This window comes from Tiliqua scincoides, chromosome 1, assembly GCF_035046505.1.
Source record: "Tiliqua scincoides isolate rTilSci1 chromosome 1, rTilSci1.hap2, whole genome shotgun sequence".
Taxonomy (NCBI): Eukaryota; Metazoa; Chordata; class Lepidosauria; order Squamata; family Scincidae; genus Tiliqua; species Tiliqua scincoides.
This window is the reverse complement of record NC_089821.1, coordinates 292,892,003-292,910,982: the sequence shown is the minus strand read 5'-3', so window position 1 is coordinate 292,910,982 and position 18,980 is coordinate 292,892,003. Positions and strand designations below refer to the sequence as shown.

General features: G+C 44.2%; 1 protein-coding gene and 1 pseudogene across 3 annotated transcripts in view; both read left to right on the top strand.

Moving 5' to 3' along the window:
* The first annotated feature begins 532 nt into the window (after positions 1–532).
* Positions 533–648, top strand: LOC136637638 (5S ribosomal RNA; annotated as a pseudogene).
* Positions 649–4,902: 4,254 nt separating this feature from the next.
* FOXN3 (forkhead box N3) overlaps positions 4,903–18,980 on the top strand; it is a 188,803-nt gene continuing 174,725 nt past the window's right edge. For all 3 annotated transcript variants that reach the window (XM_066628300.1, XM_066628291.1, XM_066628284.1), the window contains exons 1-2: positions 4,903–5,144; positions 10,682–11,238. In XM_066628300.1, coding sequence (XP_066484397.1) covers positions 10,696–11,238 — 543 coding nt within the window. In that variant the 5' untranslated portion in view covers positions 4,903–5,144; positions 10,682–10,695. The remainder of the gene's footprint in view (positions 5,145–10,681; positions 11,239–18,980) is intronic.

Genomic DNA, 18,980 nt, shown 5'->3' with positions numbered 1-18,980 from the left:
GGAAGAGAAAGGATATTTTCTTCTCCCTCCAACTATCCCAAGTCGGTCATTGTCATCCTGGTCTTTGACTTAAAAGAATTCTCAAAATGAAGAAGCTCTCTGTTGAGTAATTAGATTGTTATGAGTATATTAGGAGTCATCTAGATTCCCCAGTACACAGTTTCTCCTAGAGGAGTCTTGGGTACAAGAATTTGTTTTAGCACCCAAGGGTGTCAGTCCCTCCCCCCCCCATAAAGAATGCTTGAATGTGAAATTTCAATTTTGTATGCGGGTAGGTATGTGACAGCAGGTATGTAGCTCAGATACTTACCTTGCTTTGGCTTGTACAATGTGTGTATGTGTAGATTTATACTTGTCTGTGCAACAAGTGTATAATAGAGAAGAACTGGAGGTGTGTCAAACTACTTTGTGTGATTTAGCTGAGTGTGTCTTTCTTTTTTTGCATTACACACAGTGGGCCCAATCAAAAGTTACCTAAAAGTAATTCCCTTTGAATTACTCAGCGACACTTATTTCTGAGTAGATGCACATAGTATTCAACTGTTACCCTGCACATGCCCGATCTCCTCTGTTCTCGGAAGCTAAGCAGGGTCAGGCCTGGTTAGTACTTGGATGGGAGACCGCCTGGGAATACTGGTGCTGTAGGCTTATACCATAGTCTTTCTAGACTGAAGGTTGCCAACCAAGTGCATAGGATTATGCTGAAAGGCCTATGTACTTGGAAGGTTCACTATATTCAGTGTGACTTCCTCCCAAGTAAGGAGGGATCTGATTGCAGCCCTGAGTGCTTAACATTGGCTGGATCCTGTGCATTCTGAATAAATTCATCCCAAAATTTGCAGAGGCATATTTTGTATTAGGCTATATGTGAATAGCAGACTGGATTCCTGCTTTTTATGGCCTTGGGCAAAAGACACCTAAACATAGGGCTGAATGCCATTATCTCAACACTTTTGCATCACCTTTGTTGAAAACAGATGCTAAGATGTGTAATTGATTCCAAGAATACCTGTGAAATATTGGCTTGTAGCACAGCTTTGGGAGATTTTATTTCTTTATTTAAAAGATTGATATTCCATCTTGCTGCTTGTGAATGTGCCTGAGGTGGACTGTAGCCTAATAAAATGCAGTATCTACTATGATAGTTGTAGCCCCTGTATGGCAAGAAAGGTTCAGTGCAGCAATTTAAGCTACCTGTCCACTTATTTTTCAACACGGGTAACTAAGAATTACAGTATGCCCCCTGTTTTGTACTCATTGTGGTGAGAGGGGAAAAGGCTGGTCATGGTGCTTCTTCTTTGGGGAGGGGAGAAAGGGGGACTAGAGAGAAAGCTCAATTTGCACATGAAATGGAAAAGCATGTGATGACTTCAGACATCCATGGGAAGGCTTTGGAAATGTTTTTTTTTTTTTCTGAACAATGAACGCAGAGCCTAGGTGTCACCTGAATATGGGTGTTTTATGTTCACTACCGGATCCTGCAGCCTGCTGTGCAACTCAGGATGGTAGAACTGTACCATATATTAAGATATTTCATAAATCCCAAAAGGCAGAGATGGAGTACTGTGGAACAGTGACAGATTGGGAGGTGTCAACACAACATCTAAGGACCCAATTCTATCCAACTTTCCAGTGCTGTGACAATGGGGCATGCACTGCATCTTGCAGTGTGGGGGGGGCAGTCATAGAAGCCTCCTCAGGGTAAGGGAATGTTTGTTCCTTTACCTCAGAGTTGCACTGAGGCTGCATCAGCACTGGAAGGTTAGATAGGATTGGGCCCTAAGTCTATCTGGCCATGTCAACAGAACCTGGGCTGGAAAAAATGAATCCATAATATGATCAGAGGGTACCTAATGAAGTCACTTTGCTGCAACTCAGCAGGTCTAGGTCTGGTCCATGCCTAGGTGGAAGATGAGCAACCCTATATCTTCTACCTTGATTTCCACCTTGGAAGAAAGGTAGGAAATGTTATAATAAATAAGTAAATAAATACAATAGATTAAACATATTGGCTTATGAAGTGTGCTGCAAACTTGTGTTATACAGATCTCTTCTTCAGGCACAAACCTAGCTATCTCAGTAGAAAGCTTGCCTACTGTGATGGAGTACTTGTTAAAGTGAAGCAATTATCTAATTCAGTGGTTCTCCAACTGTGGGTCTGGAACCCACCAGTGGGTCATGAGCCAATTTTTGGTGGTTTGCAAAAGTGATAGGTCAGGTTAGGCTATGTGCATCAAGGGTTAAACAAGCTGCTTCCTGCTTCCAATCACCATTATAGCCACAGCCCTTGGCATTTATAAGTTAGCAGCCTCCAGGGCCTCTAAAAAGTTTGAGAACCACTGGTCTATTATTACCACTGTGGTGGATGTCATTCAAATGTCTTCTTTAGGCACCAAAATGTCTTTTATTATCTCTGGTGAGACAGAATGGAAGACTTCTGCCACTTCAGTGGTTATCTTCTCCAACACATACACAGAGATTAGGGCTACAACCCTCTGCCGGCAAACTAGGGAGTAAGGCCCACTGAGCTGATCAGGTTTTCTTTTTGAGTCAAAATGCCGAAGGTGTTAGCATTTTGGGGTAGTGGAATATTTTTCTGTTGTTCCATGATACATGACTTTGGAACATTTTAACATGTATCAGCTTTCTGAGCCATTTTCCAGAGGCAGAAAAGGTCCTTTCACTTTATAAACTATAACACACTTTTTTCCAACATGGAAATTAATCCTTGAGTTTTGGGGAGTAGGATAATGTGAAGCATGCAATGACTTCTATGTTTTTTAGCTGTACTTTAAAAGTACAGCTTTGGAGGGAGAAAAAAGAAATTAATGATATTTAACATGAACTATTCTCAGCTAGTTTTTCACAGAACTGTAACACATCTCTTGCATTTTATAGCCATTTGACTCCCCTCAGCCAAGATCCCCTGGTGCTTAAGGAGGCATGCCAAATACTGTCCTGCCTCCCCTTACATGGTGTGGTGCCAGCTTATGCACTTCCTGATATCTGAGTTGGAAAAGGAAGGAGGGGGTGGAAGAGGAAGTGTAGAGAAGAGGAATTAGGTGGGCTATAGAGCATTAGAGGCTTCCTCTTCCACTTGGCACCCCTTTGCAATCCAGAAAGTGCTGGAAGAGGAGCAACAGCAGCAGTGGGGGCCAGCAGGCAAATGGAGGTGAGTGCTGCCTTGCTAATCTGTTGCCAGAAGTCAGCTGTCTTAGGCCACAATCTATGCTTACCTGGGAGTAAGCCCCATTGATTTATGGGACTTACTTCTGAGTAGACATGCATAGGCTTGGGCTCCTAGGCTGCAGTCCTATCCACACTTACCTGGGAGTAAGCCCCATTGACTATAATGGGATTTACTTCTGAGTAATGTGCATAGGATTGGGCTCCTGGGCTGCAATCCTATTCACACTTACCTGGGACTCTGGGGGTAAGCTCCATTGACTATAATTGGACTTCTGAGTAAACATGCCTAGGATTGGATCCTCAGGCTGCAATCCTATTCACACTTACCTGGGACTCTGGGGGTAAGCCCCATTGACTATAATTGGACTTACTTCTGAGTAAACATGCCTAGGATTGGATCCTCAGGCTGCAATCCTATCCGCACTTACCTGGGATTCTGGGAGTAAACCCCATTGACTATAATGGAACTTATTTCTGAGTAGACATGCCTAGGATTGGGTTCTGCAATCCTATCCGCACTTACCCGGGATTCTGGGTGTAAACCCCACTGACTATAATGGAACTTATTTCTGAGTAGACATGCCTAGGATTGGGTTCTGCAATCCTATCCGCACTTACCTGGGATTCTGGGAGTAAGCCCATTGACTTCTGGCTTACTTCTGAGTAGTGGTGCACAGGATTGGGCTGTTGGTCAACCTCATAGTTGGGCCAACCTTGACTCTATTATTTACTCACAAGTCAGTCTCTCTCAGAGAAAAAAGCAAACTGGAGATACTTCATGAATCTGAGGAAGCCTTCTAAGTCCAGGAAAGCTTATGCTCCAGTAAAAGCTGTGAAGTTTTCAGACTGCTGCAAGAAGGTTGTTTTCCTTCCTCCTCTCTTGTTTTCAGAGACAGAGAGAGAGAGTAGACTTTCCAACACCATCGCTGCAAATGCAAACGTGATCAATGGGTGTTTCCCCCCCCCTTCATCTGAAGTGGTGAAACAAACTCCCTCCAAAGTAGTGGCGTAGCTAGAGGGGGGCAATGCACTAAGTTTTGCAGGGAGCCTCGTGCAAGCGGCCCCTCCCTCTCGGAGCCATTCCGGGCGGGGGGGGGAACAAATCGAATGCCTAGAGTGGCTGGGGGGGGGCTGCTTGCACACTGGGGGGAGGCTCCCTGCAAAACTTAGTCCTTTGCCCCCCCTTTAGCTACGCCACTGCTCCAGAGTGACTTTTTAGCGCATCCACGTCCGCTGGCCAGAGGGGGGGGATCTCTGTGCAACATTCCAGACTCTCCCAAGTGGCGGAGAGAGCCAAAGAAGGGCGAAGGCGGCGACGCAAGCCTGGGAATGTGCAGTGAGTGATGATCACAGGCCTTGGGGGGAGGAAGAGGAGGCACCTTGCTGGCTTTGCTGGGGTGGGGGGTGTGGGGGGTGTGGATCTGCCTGCTTGCAAGCCCCCACCCCCTTTTTGCTAGGAGTGCTATTAGGATCGCGGTGCAATAAAAGCAAAGGGCCCTCCTCCTCCTCTCCCCCTCCCTGCTCCCCTGGCCTCTCCCTCCTTCCCAGTGGGGCGGCTCGTCTCGGCTGGCCCTGCCCACGTTGCTCTCTCTCCCCCCCGCCCTCCCCTGGTCATGTGTTACCATTTTTTTTTGTATGCAGTGGAAACAATTTAGCCTGCTTGTTGCCAGCTCCTCTGTGAAGCGCTACTCATCAGGCGGAGTAGTAGGGACGGGGGAGAGAGAGCAAAGCGGGAGGGGGGGCATTGCAGCAGAGGCATCCTATGCTCTGCTCGGGTTTCCTCTCCTGCTCTGGGATTCCCCTCTCTCTCCCCCCCTTTCCCTTCGGCCACATTGTTGGCTCCAGGCTGGGGAGGGGGGGGAGAGAGGAAGCGATGCGTTGTTCAATCGGATGAAAAGTTTGCACTGGTGATCATGGGGAGGCAGCAGTGAAAAGGGCGAGCTGTCCGAAGCCAGGTGAGTTTTTTGGGGGGTCCCCCCTGCTCTGTGTGTCTGTGTAGGGGGCGTCCCCCTCTCTGCTCGGTGTGTGTGTGTGTGTAAGTCCCTTGTTGGAAAGATTGCGTAAGATCCTCTGCATTGGAAAACCTTCGCAAAGAAAGAAAGAAGGAGTAAACCCCGCGGATCAGCCCGACCCCCAACTGCATCATTGGGGATCTGGAAACCACGTTCGGGCTCCGGATTGCCTTTAAAACGGGAGAGATTTCCACCCCCAGTGTTGTCTGGCAGGCTGTGCGTGTCTACTCAGAAGAGTCCCATTAGAGTTCATGGGACTTACTCCCAGGAAAGTGTGGCTGGAACTGGGCCGCTAGCCATTCGCTTCCTCCTCTTTTTGAGGAGCACAGAGTTGCAGGCACGATCCCAGGCTGTGCGACGTTGTTGCTGTTTGATTTCCGAAGACTGGAGTTGGCGTGGTCTTTGACAAAGTTAGGAGGGGGGCCAAAAATGGTGCTCCAGCCTTTGGAACGACTGGCCTGACCTCTCACAATTGCTGCAAGAGCCCTTCCCCCCCTTTTTTTGGAAGACTCTTGGGGCATGTTCATCATCATCATCCTCATTATTACTACTACTATTACTACTATTAAATTCCTTTCATGGCTTCCTTGTAGGCCAGGCTCAATCCCTCTCCACACATCCAGGAGTGTCTCAGGAGCCTTTTGGGTTTCTGATGTATATTCACACATTTTTTTTTTTTGCTTTTCCTGGCCTGATCTTGCCAAAGCCAGTGCAGGGTTGATGACATCTGACCAGCAGCATTGAAGGTATGTCCTGCTGCAAATGGCACTGTCTAGGCAAGAAGTGCAGTTTTGCAGTCTCCTAGCAACGCCATTGATTGATTCCAAGCCTGGCCAATGTGCGCGCTCCTTCTCCCCTTCAAATGTTTTTGACAAGTACTGTACAGTACATAAGAACAGCCCCACTGGATCAGGCCATAGGCCCATCTAGTCCAGCTTCCTGTATCTCACAGCGGCCCACCAAATGCCCCAGGGAGCACACCAGCTAACAAGAGACCTGCATCCTGGTGCCCTCCCTTGCATCTGGCCTTCTGACATAGCCCATTTCTAAAATCAGGAGGTTGCACATACACATCATGGCTTGTAACCTGTAATGGATTTTTCCTTCAGAAACTTTTCCAATCCCCTTTTAAAGGCATCCAGGCCAAATGCCGTCACCGCATCCTGTGGCAAGGAGTTCCACAGACTAACCACATGCTGAGTAAAGAAATATTTTCTATTGTCTGTCCTAACCCTCCCAACACTCAATTTTAGTGAATGTCCCCTGGTTCTGGTGTTATGTGAGAGTGTAAAGAGCATCTCTCTATCCATTCTGTCCATCCCCTGCATAATTTTGTATGTCACAATCATGTCCCCCCTCAGGCCCCTCTTTTCTAAACTGAAGAAACTCAAACGCCTAGCCTTTCCTCATAAGGAAGGTGCCCCAACCCAGTAATCATCTTAGTCGCTCTCTTTTGCACCTTTTCCATTTCCACTGTGTCCTTTTTGGGATGTGGTGATCAGAACTAGAGACAATACTCCAGGTGTGGCCTTACCATAGAATTGTACAATGGCATTATAATATTAGCCATTTTGTTCTTAATACCTTTTCTAATGATCAGTACAGGAGGGAGGGTTGCAAAGTGCAGCAAGAAAACTGTCTCTGGCTGACTGCCCTTTTCCTTCCTCCTTCTCTGTTGTTCTTCCCTTCAGAAGGAGGGCCCTGCTGCATCTGCATGTCTCTCTCCTTACAGAAAAAGAGAGGACATTTATTTAGGTCTGATCTGCAGGGTGTTGTGCATGTATGCCAAGTACTCTGAGAAACATGGATAAATGGTGATTGATTTAATGTCTTCCACTTTTATTTTCTGTCTGTCTGTCATGTCAGTTTTCACAACTGGAAATGCATGTGTGCAGATCTCTAATACAGTAAAGTTTGTTTCCCCTGGCCCATAAGCAGCTACTTTCATATCTGATGGCGCTACTTAATTGGCAGCAGATCACAAAACATTTGCTTAACTGCAGCACCTCTGTGTGATTTGTCTACCATACAAAGTGCAGGAAAGACTTCATGGCAGGAACCTGGTGGAAAGCCACTCCTCCCTCCCCTTTATTCTTCCTTTTCTTCCTTTTCATGAAATCCAAGCCAGGTTTTTCTGTTTACTGTAACTTCTGCTGAGCGGTCTGCCATTCCTTGCAAGGTGCTGGGAACTTTCCATGTCCTGTGTTGTGATTTGAGGAGCCTGAATTTCAAGGTTGGGACAAAGGTGGAAAAAGTTCAGCCACTTTTTGGGATAAGTTCTAGGAAAAGAAATCATCCTTTAGTGTGTAGAAGTTCAAATCTTCCTGCAGCATGACAGGAACATTTTGTACTTGAATTGTTTCAGTGATGTGGAAATCAAAATGGGGACCAAGCAAATGCTGCAATCCTACCTTGTGAGGAGGTAGGGTGACCTACTCTTACTTTGACCCAATTAGGCAGAGTGGGTTTATTTTTGAGTAAACATGACTAGATCACACTGCATAACAAGATTGTTTAAATGGTTAGGCACAAGGCTTAAAAAACATATATAGTATTTCCCAGTAGTTTTAAAATATTCTTACTGGGATCTGTGGCAGGATGCTAAAAGTCAGCCCCTATTGAATTGAATGGCATTTGCTGCTAAAAAGTGTGCTTAGGGTTGGTTCTGCTTAAGCCTTTGCTGACAGCAGTACATATGTGGTGAAAGCTGTTGTGTCTGCTGCTTTGAAGGTAAATGGGTTGAGGGCTACAGGTTTTCTGACTCAAGTAAATATTGGACGAATGTGGTTAAGCTTGATCTCTGGGTGCTGCAGATGGAAGCCACGGTTGCTCTCGCCATCAACCATAAAGCTTTTAAAGAGAAATAGCTAGTTTTTTCTGTGTGTGAAAATTGATGGTACGATATCGCCCTTTGGGAGAAGGCTGGCAAGTAAGCAAATTAAACTGAAAGAGAGCAGCATGTTGTCATAGCAACATGGCAATTAAATTATGTTGTCAGCCATGATATAATTTTCCTATTTAAAAGCTTGCTCCTGGGACACAAGTTCTGTTTGCAGTGAACTCACTTGGCTACAGTGTTCCCAGCTTGAGGGGGGGGGGGAAGAGAAAGTATCATTCAGGATCCATTGCCCTGTGCACCTCCCCCCCAATTCTTTCACGCCACTTCACATTAATAGTGAAAAGGCTTTCTCTTTACACAACATTTCATAACAACCCCATAAAGTCCACGTGGCTCAGAAATGTGTATTTTTAAGATGGAGGGGAACTAGGGTCTGTAGTTCTTAAGTTCTGTAGTAATTGTGGCGCATTCCTAAGCATGTTTATTCTGAAGTCAGTCTTGCTGTGCTTAACCGGGCTTCCTCCCAGGAAAGTGCACATAGAATTGCAGGTTTAAAATGCCACACTGCAGACTTTAAGAGCCACCATAAAATAAATTACTTGTTTGTTTTTCACTTGTGTAACTTGGTTTTACAGAATTTTTAATGTCTTTTCCATACTCAACACCAGAGTGAAAAAATGTCAATATAGCTTGCCCCTATACAATAGATGTTTATATCTTCCTTCAAATGATTTCCCCTTTTTGTCCATCTTTTGCCCCAGTCTTTTTTAATTCTCAAGCTACCTGCCCCCTCAGGGTCTACTCTCTCTTTAATGACCTCATATGTGATTACAGTTTCCTCTTGTTGCTTCAAAGTATCGCCTTGATCATATGTTCAACCTGTGTTCAATAATCTGTACTCTTGAAAACAGTAATGCAATATTTTCAAATGGAAAGTTCAGTTAAACATCTCCCCTGCCCACAGGTTTACTTGTATGTTTTAAAATGCAAGTTTCACTTCTTGGCTGCTTTTTCCCTGAAAACCCGATAAAGCAAAACCTTCCCCTTCCTTTCAAGTGCATTTGCTGAAAATCTTTCTCTTGCCATTTTTAGTTTTTAAAAATGTACGTGGACGTTTCACTTCCTGTTAACTCTTCCTACAGTTTGAAGCTGATGCATTTCATTTGTGTGATTGCTGTTGGTGTGAGGTTAAGGTGAACTTTAAAGTTGAATGGAATTTATGATCAGGCAGCTTGGCTGCATTTGGTTCCCCAACTTTTTTTTTCCTTGAAGAAGCAAGCTGTTCATGGTAGGCCTTTGCTGTCGTGGATCAGGTTGGTACTGAGCGAGACAAAAACCCTGAGGTAGCTTATAGCTTTTCTTGGCCAATTCTGAGAGTGAAATTTGGACTTTGTGTTTACAGCAGAGTTTTGACAAAGGCTATTTAGGGAGGAATTACAATGTTTTGGGAATTGATTTTTTTATTGTATTATGTTATAAATTCAAACTTGTATGTGTGTACTTGTTCTGAAGCATTGATGTCTGGATTTTTAAAAAAATATAAATACATGTACTTAAAAATATTTAAAATTTTACTCTGTTACTTGCATATTATTCACTGGGACCAGTATAGCAACAACAACTTACATTGATTGGTGTTTAATGTATGTCATGCTTATCCTTTTCATAGTTCACCTTCATTTCAGCAAAATTTGCATCACTGGAATGGAATATCTTTTTTTTTTTGTATGTGTCCTGCCCTCCCTCTGAACTTTTTGTGTTTTGTACTTTTGTGCCTACATCTCTCGATCTTGATGCTGGACTCAAAAGCTGCCCTTTTGTACTTTTGAAAGCAACATGTTGATTGCTGTAGCGAGTGAGCACCAGTGAGTGAGTGTGTGTGTAAACATGGAGTTATGGCTGCTTGCGCATTCAGCTAGTGCTGGAGAGCCTATAATTATGATGTGGCTGTGTTTGTACTGGAAGTGAAACAGCTGAACATTATCTGAAGCAACTGGTTTTAAGCTTCCAATTTTTTGTTCTTATTACAAGCAGTAGGAGTGATATGGTCAGTGATATTACACTTGTGGTCTAAATTAATGCATGCTTGCTTAGAAGGAAGGCCCACTGACTTCCATGGTACTTATACCTCAAGCAGATATGAAAAGGGTTGCAGCCTTAATTATTACATTTAGAAAAGTGGTTCCCAAACTATGAGCCATGCCACCTCAGGGAGCCACAGAAACCAGCCAGGGGAGCCATGGAAACCTCACAAAAAAACCTGCCATCCTATGCAATGTATAGGATTGTAGCTCTAATGGGGAGCCACGGCCAGTGGCCCAGTAGGTCATGGGAGCTGCCATGGGAGCTCCCAGTAGGTCATGGGAGTTGAAAAAGTTTTTGGGAACCACAGATCTAGACTATGCATGTGCCATTCTTCCTATTTGAATAAAGCTTTGTATATAGACAAAAACTCCAAAGTGTTCAGAGAGAGAGAGAGAGAGAGAGAGAGAGAGATTCTGTCTTTGGGGGGGGGGGAAATGCTGACAGTGGATCTCAAAAGACTAAATTACAGACTGGGTAGAAGTTGTCAGGATGTTATGATGCTGTCTTTCTATTTTCCAGCTAACACATTTTAAACTTTTTGGATTTATCTCACCAGGAGCCTCTGCCTAAATGGGCCCAGTTATGCCTCCCAGTAAGAAGCCGGAGGGCTCGGGAATTAGCGTTTCCAGTGGACTGAGCCAGTGTTTCCGGGATAGTGACTTATCAAAGACGCTTCACGATGACGAGGACTTAGACTTTTCTTTACCTGATCTCCGGTTGGAAAAAGGGCCCATGGAGGATGAAGAACTCACCAACTTGAACTGGTTGCATGAGAGCAAGAACTTGCTGAAAAGTTTTGGGGACTCGGTCTTAAGAAGTGTTAGCCCCGTGCAGGACATTGATGATGACACCCCCCCATCTCCTGCTCATGCCGATATGCCCTATGATGCCAAGCAGAACCCCAACTGCAAACCACCGTACTCTTTTAGCTGCCTCATATTTATGGCCATTGAGGACTCTCCAACCAAAAGGCTGCCTGTAAAGGATATATACAACTGGATTTTGGAACACTTCCCTTATTTTGCAAACGCCCCCACTGGATGGAAAAACTCTGTGAGGCATAATCTGTCATTGAATAAGTGTTTTAAGAAGGTGGACAAAGACAGAAGTCAGGTAAGGCTGGCACAATGCTACTTTGCCTGTGTGTATGACCCATTTAATCCTCTTCACATATTTGATCTAGTTTAACAGAACATAGTCCAGACTCCCAATGTTAGTCGATGACATTAGGAAACCCAGCTCTTGGAGGGATCATTTTTAATAGCATTGAAATCCTCGTCTCGACTGCTAAGTGCTGTTTATTTGTATAAATGGTTTTTTAAAAATTATCAGTATGTAGTTACTATGTTGTACTAGTAATTTCCATCTGTACAAGATACTTACAGTTCCGCTGAGTGTGTTGTACACTGTCCTTTACTGTGATGGCAATTCTATACATTTTGTTTTCTGATGGTCAGGCTATAGCTAAGTGTTGGTAAAATGTAGTGGCAGGGCTTAAAAAAAATACTTCCAATTCGTTGTTTCTAGAATTAAAACTTGGGGCTGATTTGTCCAATCGGCACCAAATCATTCTCCAGCACATAATATGGGATGCATTTCTACCCCTGTACTCTTGTGACATATCAGTAGGGGATGAACAAGAAAAATACAACATAACTGTAGTTCCATTTGTGTAATTTGGGCATCTTACCCTAGCCCAGCTGTGTGGAGGGATTGTGCTAAAACAGAGAGGTGTGTGCACTCACTCCTCATCAGTTGTGAATGTCATTTGAACCAGCTTTCTTTGGCATCTGGGTGACTGTGTGTCTGCAGTTTGTTCCATATAACCTTTATGTTGAGCTCCTATGGTATCCCATTCCAGGGACTAAGCGGGCCCATATCTCCTTAGTTCCAGCAGAGCTGCAGCCTCAGTTACTTCTATGCATTCGTTGGCCCCATCTCTCTCAAATTTTTCTTTGTTGGAATCAGTAGGTCTTACTTGGGGGGGGGGGAGGGGGGAATAAGGCCTTGCCTTGTTCTTTTGCTTGCCTGAGTTGAAATGTGCGTTGGGGTGAGGTAAATCTGGTAGCTCCAGAAGAAAAAGTATACCTGCCTGCTTCACTTACCTCCTTGAAGTAACAATCATATATTTATACCTTGCTGTGGCATACATATTGATCTCCTGTCTGGCACTGCTCAGGATCAAGATCCCCTTGGCTTTAGCAGCTGAGCCATATCATGTGCCTTTTGAACTTTCCCTGGGCCACCATCATGACCTGCCATTTGCTTGTGGATCTTTCTGATGGTACAGTTGTAAGAAGGCCGTATCTGTTGCATGGATCTCTTGTTTGTATAATCTGGGTGACTGTTTGAGGAGGTCACTGTGCAGAATGTTAGAAACATATGCCATTTAGTTTTAAGGATGACTCTTCAAAGAGCCACAAATGCAGAGTAGTTGATGTCTGTGCAACTACTGGATCTCTTGTTTGTTTCACTTCCAGCAAACTTTTATGACGTTCTCTTTATGGTGTATGTGCAATAGATGGTAGGGAAAATCAAATGAACCCACGGCCTGTACTTGTAAATAATCAAGCACCATTGTATAAGAATTAGCAGCCGTCTTAAAAACCATTGACTTTACTCTTTGGCTGAGTATGCACTTTCCCTTCCTGTTTCCAATGTACGAGAAACTGGAATTGGCTTGTGAGGCATTTGTTGCGTCTCCCACACCAAAAAGAAGTGGAGCATTTGATATGATATCAACTTACCTCTGCAGACCTGAAGTTTGTTGCTGCAGTATGTACTGTATTCTCTGACTCACTGGATATGTGACACTGTCAGGAAAAAGAAACTTATGCAGGTGGAACGTGACTCTGGAAGTTCTTGATTGTGCATTATTGGGGATTTAGTCCCAATTTTTAGGTATGATCTAGTTTTGTATAGATTTGGACAAACTCCGGAAGTTTAGTTTCAACTACAGGGGGGCCTGGCGTGCTGTGGCCCATGAGGTCACAAAGAGTCAGACATGACTTAATGACTGAACAACAACAAAGTTTTGTATAGAGCTGCACTTTGTGCATAACATGCTTTAAACTCAAAGCGGATGAGGTAATAAGAACTAAAAACGACTATAGCATGAGAATTTATGAAAACTGGTGGTGTATAGTTTGTTCTCAAATTCTTCCGTTAGAAGGAATATAATATAGCCTTGAACATAAATGGAGTAAGCTTTACTTTGCCTTAATTTTATACTTCAGTACTCTTTGGCTCCCCCATTCCCACCTCACGACCAACATTGGGTCTGTCAATAGTAAGAACGCTTGTGTGAATCTCCTGGTGAGGCCATATAGCAAAGAAAAAAGAGATGGGTACGGTGTGGAGAGATGCATGCCCAGGTAGAGAATGATGCTCCAAGGATGCTTCTGCCATTGGACTGCTTACACTGTAAGCCACACAGAGAAATAATTGCTCAGTTCTTCTTTACCACTGCTGGCCAGGTGGATATGTCTTGTTGGGACTACAGGCTGGATGATTTTGGATGGTGAACCAGATTCAGCCCATGGGCTGTACGTTGCCTTCTCCAGGTCTGTAGAAAGAGATACCAGGTTGGATATATGCAGCAAGTTGAGTTTATTTAAAATCAAGATGAGTCAGACTGTGGTTAAATCATGAGAATAAACCCGCTGAACTCAGACGCTTCTGAGTAAACATGCAAGGGGTTGCCCTGTACTTCATGATTTAAATTGCAAAGAAAAAAAAGACTGATCTATAATCATAGATTATTGATTATCTGATATTTCTTAAACTTCACAACAACTGCATGCTGCAGGCTTTTAAACAATGGTAGATTTACAACTAAATAAAGCCTTTATGTGGCTTGGCAGGGTATACTTGTCTTTTAAATATATGACATTTTAACTATTTTGGAAAATGATATGTAAAACATTGCTTGTTGAATAGCATACTAAATCTTATGTGGTGCAGCAGCTGGATAGTAATTAGAAGTTCATTACACACATAGAGCACAGAAGGTATGGCTTTTTCCACTCCGTTTTCTGGTTGGTGGTGACATTGACTGAACAAAAGTGGAGGGCTGGTCCTCCACCTGATGTCCCCAATTCTACATCCCATCCCTTTTGCAAGGGTCCCCAGAATCTTATGAATGATTTTTGAGTGAGCTCAAGTGGTGGATGGGGACTGGAGGGAAACAGAAAGAATTCTGGTGTGAGCTTCATTTCAGTTGTTTAAAATTGGGTCTAGGGCAGTGGTTTTCAAACTCTCATGGAGAGTTTGAGCCACTGTAAGTGTGTGTGGGGGCGGGGGAAGGCAGCGGCACGATCCCCAGGATTGCGCTGCTCAGGGGGCTGCAGGGGCTTGCGTGCACTTATCCAAGCCTCCTGCAGCCTTCTGGGGGAGCGGGGAGCCCAGTGTGATCTTCAGCAGGGCTCCCTGCAGCAGTGAAAGTGAAAGCGGAGTGATGACGCCCCGCCTCTGCTAAAGCGGGTGCGATCGCTCCGCTTTCACATTCACTGCTGCAGGGAGTCCTGCTGAAGATCGCACCGGGCTCCCCGAACGCCCGGGAGGCTGCAGGAGGCTTGGATAAGTGCACCCAAGCCCCTGCTGCCCCCTGAGCGGCAAAATCCTGGGGATCATGCCACTGCCTCCTCCCTGCCTCCAGGCTGCCCCTGGAGAGCCTGGGGCAGAGGCCAGGGTCCACAGGCTGGGGCGTTGCAACGCCCCAGTTTGAAAAGCCCTGGTCTAGGGCTTTGCTTTTTTGTTCTTCTTATTTTAGATTACCAGTACCTAATTTGGGGTCTTTTTTATACCATCTGATTGTAGGAGCAGTACAATATACTCATATCATTCAACTATGTGCTGTGGATCCTATAATGGCATCGTGCTGAGCAGCTGTACGTGCTACTTTTAAGTGAATGTATCACTCTTTGATGAGAACATTTGGTTAGTACTACTTGTTGTGTTGTAGATGGTGGTTAAGACAAGAATAGAAAGGAAGCCTATCCTTTTTGAGGTTCAGATAACTTTTTCCATCCTACCTGATGAAGAGGTCTGTACTGGCCATTCTACTCCAGCCTCAGTTGGTCCAATAAAAGATGCTATGTTTGCACTTCCTCTGTTGACCTAGCCACAATGGTTTTCAATGGCAGGTGTTGTTGTTTGTGTCGAATAGCTTTGGTTTGCACTATTTGTGCCCCAAGTGTACAGTGCAGAGAAACAACTGATGCTCTGTGGTTCTGTGTAACTAGAAGTTGTATTTCTATTTCAACTTGCCCAGTGAGCTTTCTTGTATCAAGGTTTTGTGTGTCCTTTCAGCCCCGCTTTGTGCTTAACTCATAACTCAACTAGAATTTTCCACTATTGCCACAGATTTGCTTTTGGCATTGTAAAGATGCCTTAAATGGAAATTGGACACTTTACTCCAAGTATCTAGCAGCACAGTTTGTGTGTGTGTGTGTGTGTGTTGCAACAAATTCCCTTTAGACCTGTGATTCTCCATTCAAAACTTGAAGCACATATTCTCTGCGACTCACTTGTAAATTGTTTCCAAAATGTCTGAAGCTTTTTCCACAGGCAGATTGGGGTCTGCTCCCTTATCCAGAACTTCCTGAAGAGGAAAGTGTAGCCAGTGCTAAATTGCACATAGCATTTTAAATCTTTCCAGTGTCTGAAATGTATGTATTTTTGGCTTCTCTGTTCATTCAGCAGCTCAGAAACGTTCTTCCCTTTTAGCTGAAACTTGGTTGCAATCTTCTGTGTGAGTGTGATCACTCTGTGTAGTTGTCATTCACCATTCCTTTATAGTGCAGGGAGAGTCATTTTCCCTTTCGCAACAGAAACTAACAAAATACATAGTAAACTTTAAATAAAAAGCAAATGTTCACTTAAAATAAAGCCTGTCCAAGTCTTACCTTTACATGCTGACAGTCCAGCAGTGGGGGCAGAACTTGCAGGTAAGCCCCGCCCCTGTGAACGCACATAGAATTTGAGATCACAGGGACACTCTCTCCCTGGGCGCAGGGTTTGTCTGCCAAACCCTGCCAAATGGTGTTTGGAGGGGCTTCGGGAGTACGTCAGGGCAGGTCTTGCTGGCAGACCCCACACAAAGCTAAGGTCTGAACAAGCCTGATGTCTTCTGTTTATAAGTTGTCACAGTGAAAAGCCCTAGTAGGAAGTGTTTTCTTTTGGAGCTTGTGAAGGTAGGGGAATTAGCCTTCCTTTGTCCCAGACCGAAGTCGCAATCAGGCTGTCCCTAGTTGCCATTAAGGGTGGCTGCATGGCCTGTCTCTGCCAGCTACTTTGTAAATTGCTTATCTTGTTTGCCTGGTGACAGAGGGATGATAGACCCTTCTGCTGTGATAAGCATTTGCCAGGCCATTGGACACTTGAGCTTCCCTAACAGACCTGAGGTCATCTTGGCAGACTCGGGTCAGTTTGAATCCACCAATCAGCTGGGGTTACTTACTTAAATTGAAACTTTAAGATGCTCTGGATTCTTTGCTTCAACTTTTCAGAATGAACCTTGAGGATGACTGTGGTTCACTAGGGTTTGAAGCAATTTCCTCGCTTACATGGGTGGTGAATGAGCACAATGAAGCAACCTCTGGTACAGTGTAGCTAGCTAGGGGTGTGCAGCTAAAATGGTTAAGTTTTATTATTTTGTATATTTGCCTTTTTGACCTTGACTAGATGTATTTTACCCCATATCCCCTCTTTCTTCCATCTCAAAATTATGTTTTTGAATAAACTCCTTTTTAGATGTTACTATCACTTGTCTGGCTGCTTGCAACCACATCAGAACTTTGCCAGCACCCTGGAAAATCCACTGGGCCAGAGATGCTAGGAGAGACAATGTAGGATGTGATTTGGCTGTAGGATGTGATTGGTCACCCTGCTGGGGCCTTCTCTTCACCCTCTTACCATTAAAAAAAAAAATTCCTAATCTGTTAGCAGCGGACCAAACGTCCCTAAGATTAGCCAAGGTCAATTTAATGAAAGAGAACAAGAAAATTTGGCGTTTAAATTTCCTAGTTGCTCCCTTCCTTTCTCCAAAGTGTTGTGTAGTCTGGAAACTACCAAGGGCTAGGTAAAATCTGACCTGAATTTCGATGCACCAAACAGATATCTAGAAAGCATCTTGGATGAATCTTTAAATGTATGCAACATTCATGGGATTACTTTCTCCCACCCTGCTTTTTGGTATGTTAATATGGCATGGTTATGTCACCTGTCACCTACATAAGGTTTAGCTGCACAGAGAGATTGCTGGTGAGAAAGAAAACTGAATGAATCTTGGTATCTTGGTGAAACTGACAGAAAATGGGCATGTGGTAAAGAGATCAGGAGACAGAGGTGTTAAAGAACAAAGTCCTCAGGGGCAAGCTGGGTTGCTGGTTCCTTATGTGAAACTAGCGTTGAGTGGAGTTGGGGTACTGTAGACCCATCTTTTTTGCTTTCTTCTAATGGGCTGGAATATCCTTTGCTCTCTAGTTATGATCCTTGCCCTGGCAGAGGAGTTGTTGCCTCTGTGGAAGAGCCAGAAGCATAGCTCTGTAGCTGGTGGTTTCTTACCTGCATGTGCTTCAAGTTGGAAAGGTCCACTCAGCCTGAGCGTAAACCCCTTTAGTGTCATTTGCTGTAAGCTGCGGAAGCTGAAGTTATATTTTCTATAAATAAATAAATGAAATGGGGAATGTGCAGCAAAAGAGCTTAGCAACTGACATAATCTGAAACCTTTAGAGAGAATCCAGTGGATGCAAAATAGCACTTATGCAATTAGTTGTGAGAATTATGTTGAAAACTTCAAGCCTTTTTCTCTCCTCTTTGCAGCATTGCAATCGCCTGTAAGTCTACCCAACTTTTCTCATGGTACTTTTATATTCTGTCTTTGTTTTTTTTCTTCAAGTAGTGCTGACATTTGTGAGCTTTATTATGGCATACTTGTTGATGTTGTAATTTGCATTGTGGATGTAGATGTGTGCATGTTACAGGTGTCCAGGAGACTGAGCAGTTGGGGCCTGCCTGCGGTGTTGAGTGGCCACCCCAGTTTGCTCCCAGGAGGTGCTGTTGGCCACCACACTGCTCTCTTCACATCATAACTTTTCCACTTCCCAGACTGCCAGTATTCTTAAAATTGGTAAGCAAGTATGAAGAGAGAGGGCAGCAATGGTGGCTGCTGTCATGATACTAGACCAGGATGGGAGCTGTTGAATAGCTGGGTGACGGATAGATGTTGCAGGTTGCACATGGGACACCTCTGTTCTTCTGCAGCCTGAGGCAGCCACTTCATCCAGCCTCATCTGTGATACCAGGCCATAAGCAGTAACACAAACAACCAAAACAATGTTCTAGTATAGCAACTCAAGCATCTAGTTACTTGAAGGCTGCATGACCTTCTGCAGCGCAATAAATTAGATGAGCATGCGCATGACAGCACAGTTGAGATACTCTTGCTGAAATGTCACTTGCTGCAGCAGTGGTGGTGGGTAAAATGTGGTCTGAGCACTGTGTGTGTTTGCAGAATCCTAGCTTAACATTGCTGGGTCTTCCTGTTGTTCTCAGATAGTTTTGGTATTTCCATTTGTCTAATTCCTCTTGTTCAATAGCTTGTAAACCAGAGGAGTAAAAGTGTAGGAGTACAGAGAACTTTAAACAGAAGACTGGTTTAATGGTGTAAGATGGCCGAAAGGAAGTCATACAGCTCTCTTGTTTTTTTTTTTGGTGGCTTTTCTCTGTTCCTCAGAGTGTTTTGAATGAATTCTTTAAGTAGAGGAAACACTGCCATCAATTAGGGTTTATTGCTCGGTGTTGAATGTCTCGCTATGAATTTCAGTCTGTTTTAAAATTTCCAAGAGTGGTGG